Genomic DNA, 8,586 nt, shown 5'->3' with positions numbered 1-8,586 from the left:
GTGGATCCCAAGGGCGGGGGTCAGGCCTGTCACACCGGGGTGGGTGGCAGTGCTGGGCGATTTGGGTGATGCTAGGTTCTGAGCCTCTGATTGACCCCCCCGGCGATACTGGGGACACAACGTGGGTGCTCTGCAGCGAGACCGTGGGGACAGCAAGCTGGGAGCATGGGCACACCAGGCTGGAGATGCTGGGGGCACTGGGCATCTAGTGATGGGACCCTGGGGACACTGTGTCAGCTGTGGGGACCCAACACAGGCGTCCTGTGCCAGGGCCAGGGGGAGCCTGTGCTGGGGACATTGGGGACCCTGTGCTGGGGACACTGGGGAGTTTGTGCTGGGGATATTGGGGACCCTGTCCCAGGACCATGGGGACCTTTTGCTGGGGACATGGGTGACCCATTGTGGCTGTTCTGCCCGGGGACCATGGTGACACTGGGGACACATCATTGACACAGTGACCTGCCACACAGACCCTATCCTGGGCCGTGGGGACACCGGGCCAGCCATGTGGGGACCCAAAATAGTCACCCTGTGCTGCAGCCATGGGGACCTTGTACTGGGGACCATGAAGACCCTGTACTGGGGACACTGGGGACCCTGTCCTATGTCATAGGGACACTGTGCCAGCCATGTGGGGACCCAAAATGGCCACCCTGTGCCGGGGCCATGGGGACCTTGTACTGGGGAGGATGATGACCCTGTACTGGGGACACTGGGGACCCTGTCCTATGTCATGGGGACACCGTGCCCATCATGTGGGGACCCAAAATGGTCACCTTGTGCCATGGGGGACCCCGAGCTGGGGCCTTGAGGACTCTGCACTGGGGACACTAGGGACCGTGTCCTGGGCTGTGGGGACCCTGTAGGGGGGGCAACATGGCCACCCCATAGAGGACCCTGCACTGGGGACACTGGGGATCCCGTGGGGGGGACCCAACATGGCCACCCCGATCGCGGGGGGTGCCGGGGGGTGTGGGGCAGGGGGACATGTGGGGGTCCCCACGGGTGACGTCAGCGGCGGCGTTGCCAGGTGACGCGGTGGCGGCCGCGCGTGACGTCAGGGCGCGATGGCCGCGCGCCCGCCCGGCACCATGGCGGCGGGGACAGGGACGGGCCCGGGGACGGGGACACGGACACGGACAGCGACAGCGACAGCCCCGGCACGGCGCCGCTGACATGGTGAGGGGACAGCGGGGACCGGGACACCGCCCGGCCCGGCCCGGGGAGCGGAGGCGGGGTGCGGCGGGACCGGGCCTGCTCGGGGCGGGGGGCCGGGCCGCGGCGCCCCCGTGTGTGTCCCCGTGTGTCCCGGCACGGCACGGGACGGGGACGGGACTGGCGGGGGTGGGCGACCCCCTCGCCATCGGCCGGGGACACCCCTGAGGCGCCATGCGCGGCCCCCCCGCGCTGTCCCCACCCGCTGTCCCCATTCCACTGTCACCCCCCCGCTGTCCCCAAGCCGCTGTCCCCATCCCAATGTCCCCATCCCACTGTCCCCACCCACTGTCACCCCCCCCACTGCCCCCAACCCAGTGTCGCCATCCCACTGTCCCCATCCCAATGTCCCCATCCCACCGCCCCCAACCCCTGTCACCCCACCACTGTCCCCCTCCCTGTGTCTGCATCCCACTGCTGCATCCCATCCCACTGTCCCTACCCCACCACTGCCACCATCCTGTCCCCATCTTGCTCCCCCCATCCCATTCCCCTCATGCTGCTGCCCCCAATCTGCTGCTTCCCCCACCCTGTTCCCCCGCACCTGCTGCCCCCCAATGCCCCACCTCATTCCCCTCCACCCGCTCCCCCCCAACCTGTTCTCCGACCCCGCTGCCCCCATCTTGCTGCCCCCCCATCCTGCTCCCCCAATCTGCTACCCCATCTCACTCCCCCAAACCCCCCAACCTGCTCCCCCAAAGCTTCTGCCCCCCATCTTGCTGCTTCCCAAATTGCTCCCCCCAAGCTACTGCTCCCCATCCTGCTGTCCCCCAAAGCACTCCCCCCAACCTGCTGCGCCCCATCCTAATGGTGCCATCCCGCTGTCCTCCCAAAACACTTCCCCCATCCCACTGCCCCTCAAGCTGCTCCCCCCAAATCGTTCCCCACAACCCGCTTCCCAGAACCTGCTGCACTCCAACCTGCTCTCCAGAACCCGCTCACCCCTAATCTTCTCCCTCCAACCTTCTCCACCATCCCCGCTGCCCCCCAACCTTCTGCCCCCCCTAATCTGCCACCCCAAACCCTCTGCCCCCCAGGACCTCAAGGGCCAGTACTGGACGGATGATGACTCCGACGGGGACAATGAGTCCGAGGAGTTCCTCTACGGCGTCCAGGTGAGCGCCACGCATGCCAGCTCCCATGGGTGACATTTGGGGGGCTCTGGGACCCCCACCCTGTGCCCAGTCCCCAGCGTGACGCAGGGGGGGTGTGACGGTGCCGCGGGTGCTGTGCCACAGGGGACCTGCGCCGCCGACCTGTACCGGCACCCGCAGCTGGACGCCGACATCGAGGCGGTGAAGGAGATCTACAGCGAGAATGCCGTGGCCGTCAGGTGGGTGCTCCCAGTGTCCCCTCAGTGTCACCCCCGGCCACCCAGCTGTGTCACCCCTGGCACTGCGCCGGCCTCACCCTGACCCCCCGCCGCGTGTCTCACAGGGAGTACGGGACCATCGACGACGTGGACATCGACCTCCACGTGAACATCAGCTTCCTCGATGTGAGTCCCCAGGGTGTCCCTGTGGCACTGGCATGGGGAGAGGGGGACACACGCGCTCGAGGGGGTCCCAAATTTCCCTCCCTGGCTGCTGCGCCAAATTGCGGCTCTCCCTCGGCAGGAGGAGGTGGCGACGGCGTGGAAGGTGCTGCGGACGGAGCCCATCGTCCTCCGCCTGCGCTTCTCCCTCTCCCAGTACCTCGATGGCCCCGGTGAGTGGGGACGGGCAGGATAGTGTCCCCACAGGCCCTCAGGACGGGGACAGTGGTGACACCGGCAGTTTGCCCTCCTCTCTCTATCCGCAGAACCGTCCATCGAGGTTTTCCAGCCGTCCAACAAGGAGGGCTTCGGGCTGGGTCTGCAGCTGAAGAAGTAAGAGCCGAAACCCAATGGATACCCCAGGGTGGTGGGTGGGGTGGGTTGGGGGTCCCCATTTTGCCCCCAAACTGGCCAGGTGCCGCATGTCCCCAAGCCACCACCTTTTACCTGCCACACAGCCCCGTGACAGGCTCATCACCAGTTTTGGGTGGGGGAGAAAAGCAACTGGGTGGCACAGACCACTCGTGGATGGGGCTCAGTGGGCACCATGGCACCCATGGGTGCTGGCACCCACGTCACCTCTCTGCCAGGATCCTGGGCATGTTCACGTCCCAGCAATGGAAACATCTCAGCAACGATTTCCTGAAGACCCAGCAGGAGAAGCGGCACAGTTGGTTCAAGACGAGCGGCACCATCAAGAAGTTCCGCGCTGGCCTCAGCATCTTCTCCCCCATCCCCAAGTAAGACGCTGACAGTGTCCCCAGGTGACCGACCCGCTGTGGGCTGGGGACCTGGTGGCGTGCCTCAGTTTCCCCACTCACCCCTCAGACGCTGCAGCTCCCTATCAGAGCCCAAGGAAGTGAAGGTTCTTCCCAAAAATCAGGCAAAGGGTGAATTGAGTGACGAAGGAGATTAGAGAACAGTGACAAACTCTGTCCCCACAGGTCTCCCAGCTTCCCCGTCATCCAAGATTCAGTGCTGAAGGGCAAACTGGGTGTCCCCGAGGCTCGCACCAACCGCCTGATGAACCGCTCGGTGTCCTGCACCGTGAAGAACCCCAAGGTGGAGGTTTTTGGCTACGCCCCCCCCAGCACCCAGGCAGGTGTCGCCCCCTTCAACATCCTGGTGGGTGCCTCCCCGTCGCGGGTTTGCTTTCCTCTCCTCTCCCTTCCCGCGCTCTCGGGGCTGCTGCGGGGTCGGATCGCTTGTTGGGGGGTCATGGGACCCCCCTTGGGTTGGGGTGGGGGACACCCCACGGGGTTTTGTCCCCAAGCTGGGACACCGCTGTGGGGTTTTACCTGCCTCTTGATGCCACCTCCCCATGGTGGCTGTGTCCCCATAATGGTGTTGGCTCGTGGGGGGTCCTGCTGTGTTGAGGGGGTGTTGGGGGTGCTGTGCGGAGCTGGGGGTGCGCAGGGGAAAGGGGGTGACGCAGCTGCCTCCCCTCCGGCTCCGTCGTAGGTCGGCGGCCACTGCAAGAACATCCCTACGCTGGAGTACGGCTTCCTCGTCCAGGTGGGCGCCCTGCGTCCCACATGTCCCCGTCCCGCTGCCCGGGGTGACCTCCCGAGCACCGTGTCCCCGGCGGGCCTTGACTTCCACCGTCCTCTCCCTCAGATCATGAAGTACGCGGAGCAGCGCATCCCGACGCTCAACGAGTACTGCGTGGTGTGCGATGAGCAGCATGTCTTCCAGAACGGCTCCATGCTCAAGGTGCGGTGACAAGGACCGGGCGGGCACGGGCTGTCCCAGAATCACACAGAGTCGCAGAATCTCAGGGGTTGGAAGGGCCCTGGAAAGCTCATCCAGTGCAATCCCCCCATGGAGCAGGAACACCCAGATGAGGTTACACAGGAAGGTGTCCAGGCGGGTTGGAATGTCTGCACAGAAGGAGACTCCACAACCCCCCTGGGCAGCCTGGGCCAGGCTCTGCCACCCTCACCCCAAACAAGTTTCTTCTCAGATTTCAGTGGAACCTCCTGTGTTCCAGTTTGTACCCATTGCCCCTTGTCCTGTCACTGGTTGTCACTGAGAAGAGCCTGGCTCCATCCTCCTGACACTCCCCCTTTCCATATTGATCCCCAGGAATGAGTCCCCCCTCAGTGTCCTCTTGTCCAGCTCCAGAGCCCCAGCTCCCTCAGCCTTTCCTCACACGGGAGATGCTCCACTCCCTTCAGCATCTTTTTTGCCCTGTCACCCCATGTCACCCTCCATGTCTCCTGTCCCTCCGCAGCCGGCGGTGTGCACCCGGGAGCTTTGCGTCTTCTCCTTCTACACCCTGGGCGTCATGTCGGGCGCGGCAGAGGAGGTGGCCACGGGTGCTGAGGTAGGGGTGCATGCAGCGGTGACCCCACCGTCACCTCGGGGTGCTGTCCCTTCACCCCGCGCTCCGTGGTGACCTGCTGGTGGTGGTGACCAAGGTGGTTGACCTGCTGGTGGCCATGTGCCGTGCCGCCCTGGAGTCCCCCCGCAAGAGCATCATCTTCGAGCCTTATCCTTCCGTGGTGGACCCCAACGACCCCAAAACACTCGCCTTCAACCCCAAGGTAAGCGCTGGGGGTGCCGGGGCGCAGTGGGGCTGGGAGGCAATGGCGACCCCTCTGATGGTGACCTCACTCCTGCCCCATGTAGAAGAAGAACTACGAGCGGCTGCAGAAGGCTCTGGACAGCGTGATGTCCATCCGGGAGATGACCCAGGTATTCCAGGGGGGCTCCACACCAGGATCCTTTGCCAGGGGTGGCATTTTGGTGCCAATCGCCACCCGCCCACGGTTGGGTGGGTGCCGGGGGACCCACCTGCACCCCCTCTCACCTCTGCCAGGGCTCCTACCTGGAGATCAAGAAGCAGATGGACAAGCTGGACCCTCTGGCCCATCCCCTCCTGCAGTGGTAAGGCCAAGGGCACTGCGGCCACCTCACTCTGTCCTGTGTCCCCATGTCCTGCACTCCCAGTACAAGCCGTTTGGCCCCTCCTGGTTCCTCACGGGGTGTCAGGACCATCCACCGGCTGTGGGGTGGGTTTTGGTGGAGCTCCTGGCTTGGGCCCATTCCCGGGAGGCCAGGAGACCACCGTGTCTGATCTTCCTCCTCTCCTCTTCCTCTTCCCAAGGATAATTTCCAGCAACAGATCCCACATCGTCAAGCTGCCTCTCAGCAGGGTAAGGGGCCTGGTCCAGCCCCAGGTGGGACAGAGCGTGTGGAATGTGGGATGTAGGTTACGGGAGGCGAGATGGAGCGTATAGGACGCGGGAGGTGGGACATGGGAGGAGGGATGCAGGACGTGGAGCGTGCGATGCGGGATGAAGGGTGTGAGATGCGGGACACGGGATGTGGGATGCAGGATGGAGGATGCAGGGTGAGGGATGGAGGATGTGGAATGGAGGATGTGGGATGCAGGATGGAGGATGCAGGGTGAGGGATGGAGGATGTGGAATGGAGGATGTGGGATGCAGGATGGAGGATGCAGGGGGAGGGATGTGAGGACACGGGGTGGTAAACGGAAGGATCTGGGATGCAGGACGCAGCCTTTGGGCTCTGCAGCCTGTGACACATGGATATGGGGTAGAGAATGGAGGATGTTTGACCTGGGCCGTGGGATGGAGGACAAGAGACAGGAGATGCCACAGACCGAAGCAGGGCTGGGCTGGGACCGGGCCCGGCTGCCGTGCATGATCTCTGTCTGTCTGTCTGTCCTCTCTCCCCCCGGCGCTGCCTTTGCTCTTCCCGTTCCCCTGGTAGCAGCTGAAGTTCATGCACACCTCCCACCAGTTCCTCCTGCTCAGCAGCCCCCCAGCCAAGGAAGCCCGGTTCCGCACCGCCAAGAAGCTCTACGGCAGCACCTTCGCTTTCCAGTGAGTTGCCGGGAGGCAGCAGGAGCCCCCCAAACGAGCAACGTGGGGCTGACGTGGGGCTGTTATTTTTCCAGCGGCTCCCACATTGAGAACTGGCACTCCATCCTGCGCAACGGGCTGGTCAACGCTTCCTACACCAAACTGCAGGTAAGGATGCTCCTGGGCGCCCGGCAGCGGCCGCGGGGCGGGCGGGCAGGGAGGGTGCAGGCGGCTGCCTGCAGAGGCCGGGCTGCCTCCGCCACCCAAACTGTCGGGGTGACCCCACATCGCTCACCCCGGTGTTTTCCTGCAAGCTGCATGGAGCAGCCTATGGCAAGGGCATCTATCTCAGCCCCATCTCCAGTATTTCCTTTGGATACTCAGGTAAGAGGCTGCCTGCGTGCCTGGTGCTGCCTGCGCTGCCCGCTCCTGCCTGCGCTCCCGTCCCCTCTCCCCGCATGGGCCCGGGGACACTCGGCATCGCGCCAGCTGGAGGAGCAGCGTCCCGCGTCCTTCCCACCCAAACCAGCCCCGAGGCTCTCCGGGGATTTAAAACCCCCACGCTTTCTAGGCTCCCAAAGCCACTGCGCCCACTTTTGGGGGGTTCCCAGGGTTCGGGAGCACCCGGAGTGGCCGTCCCCATCTGTGGCATGTGTCCCTGTGTGTCCCCATCTCTGCTGGGGTCTGACAGCCGCCACCTGTCTCCTCCGCAGGGATGGGGAAAGGGCAGCACCGGATGCCTTCGAAGGACGAGCTGGTGCAGAGGTACAACCGGATGAACACAATCCCGCAGGTGACAGGCCGGGGGACACCGCGGGCCGGGGGGGACAGGGACACGGCCCCCGCGGGTAACGCCGGCTGCTCTCCCCGCAGACCCGCTCCATCCAGTCCCGCTTCCTCCAGAGCCGCAACCTGAACTGCATCGCGCTTTGCGAAGGTGCAGGGACACACTGGGGGGACGGAGAGGGGTGGGGGCACCCTGGGGGGACCCTTGGCTTTCCCAGGGAGGGAGGGTTCCCCCTGTCCAACAGCCCCTTCCCCCGGCAGTCATCACCTCCAAGGACCTGCAGAAACACGGTAACATCTGGGTCTGCCCCGTCTCGGACCACGTCTGCACCCGCTTCTTCTTTGTGTGAGTCCCCACTGCGCCGGCACCCCCGGGAACCCCCCCGGGACACCCCCTCACCCCCGCTTCTCCCCTTGCAGGTACGAAGATGGCCAAGTGGGAGATGCCAATATCAATACTCAGGACCCCAAAATCCAGAAGGAGATCATGCGTGTGATCGGGACTCAGGTGTACACAAACTGAGCGGCTGCGGGGACCCCCCCCGGGTGCTGAGCGAAGACCCCCGGTGAGGCTGGGGAAGGACGAGCGGGTTTGGAGCCTCCTGGGCAGGCAGATGGGGCCAACGCCCGTGGCTCCGCACTGTCCATAAGCGTCAAGCGAGCAGCAGACGGGTTTAGCGGTCCCTTGTCCCCTCCCCGTCCCATCCCCGGTGTCCCCAACCCCGTGGAGAAGGGGCTGGCAGGGCCGGCGGCCGCCCCTCCTGGCATTGGCAAGCGACGGCGTTTTTATCGACGACGAGAAACCGAAGCAAAAAACAAACCCGAGAAAAAGAAAAAAAGAGAAAATGAACCTGTGTCGGTGGAGTTAAAGTGTTCGAACCGCCCTGGGGGGTGTGGAGGTGACAGGGGCAGTGAGGTGGCCCCCACTCCTGGGGGTCCCCGCTCGGTTGAGGCTGCCGCAGTGAAATATCAGCCCTAAGGTGCCCGGGGAGGGGACCCAGGGAACACCGGGATCCCTTGGAGGGGCTCAAGGGTCCAACAAGTAACAAAATACCCCAAAGCAGCATTTTGCTGCCTTGGGCGTCACTTTCAACCAGGATTTATAAAGAGAATTAAAAATCAACTTCAAAAACGTCCCTGTTTAGGTAGAGTGGCTGGCTGAGACCCAACGGGCTTGTCACACCAGGGGGCGTCACCTCAGCCCTTGGGGGGACCCCAGGC

General features: G+C 64.3%; 1 protein-coding gene across 6 annotated transcripts; it reads left to right on the top strand.

Annotated features, from left to right (window-relative positions):
• Positions 1-1,030: 1,030 nt before the first annotated feature.
• On the top strand, positions 1,031-8,215 carry PARP6 (poly(ADP-ribose) polymerase family member 6). 6 transcript variants are annotated; one of them, XM_065076282.1, is made up of 22 exons: positions 1,031-1,179; positions 2,253-2,330; positions 2,454-2,548; positions 2,653-2,713; positions 2,832-2,922; positions 3,016-3,082; positions 3,340-3,489; positions 3,694-3,847; positions 4,211-4,264; positions 4,367-4,462; positions 4,983-5,075; positions 5,170-5,295; positions 5,381-5,446; positions 5,571-5,638; positions 5,859-5,907; positions 6,491-6,600; positions 6,675-6,747; positions 6,894-6,963; positions 7,293-7,372; positions 7,453-7,516; positions 7,627-7,711; positions 7,786-8,215. In XM_065076282.1, the coding sequence occupies exons 1-22, from the start codon at positions 1,177-1,179 to the stop codon at positions 7,886-7,888; spliced, it is 1,836 nt and encodes a 611-aa protein (XP_064932354.1). In that variant the 5' UTR covers positions 1,031-1,176; the 3' UTR covers positions 7,889-8,215. The 6 variants fall into 6 exon arrangements, 4 of the variants coding, with proteins under 4 accessions (XP_064932354.1, XP_064932353.1, XP_064932352.1 ...); XM_065076281.1 differs by having other exon boundaries at positions 6,488-6,600; XM_065076280.1 differs by having other exon boundaries at positions 3,694-3,874.
• Positions 8,216-8,586: the final 371 nt, after the last annotated feature.

This window comes from Columba livia, chromosome 11, assembly GCF_036013475.1.
Source record: "Columba livia isolate bColLiv1 breed racing homer chromosome 11, bColLiv1.pat.W.v2, whole genome shotgun sequence".
NCBI lineage: Eukaryota > Metazoa > Chordata > Aves > Columbiformes > Columbidae > Columba > Columba livia.
This window is presented reverse-complemented; position numbering and strand designations above follow the sequence as displayed.

What these genes read in the sequence shown, in the direction of transcription:
- PARP6 (XM_065076279.1), top strand. An exon ending in GAGAATGCCGTGGCCGTCAG is followed by an intron (nt 2,549 to 2,652) that starts GTGGGTGCTCCC and finishes CGTGTCTCACAG; the next exon opens with GGAGTACGGGACCATCGACG. An exon ending in GGCAGCACCTTCGCTTTCCA is followed by an intron (nt 6,601 to 6,674) that starts GTGAGTTGCCGG and finishes TTATTTTTCCAG; the next exon opens with CGGCTCCCACATTGAGAACT.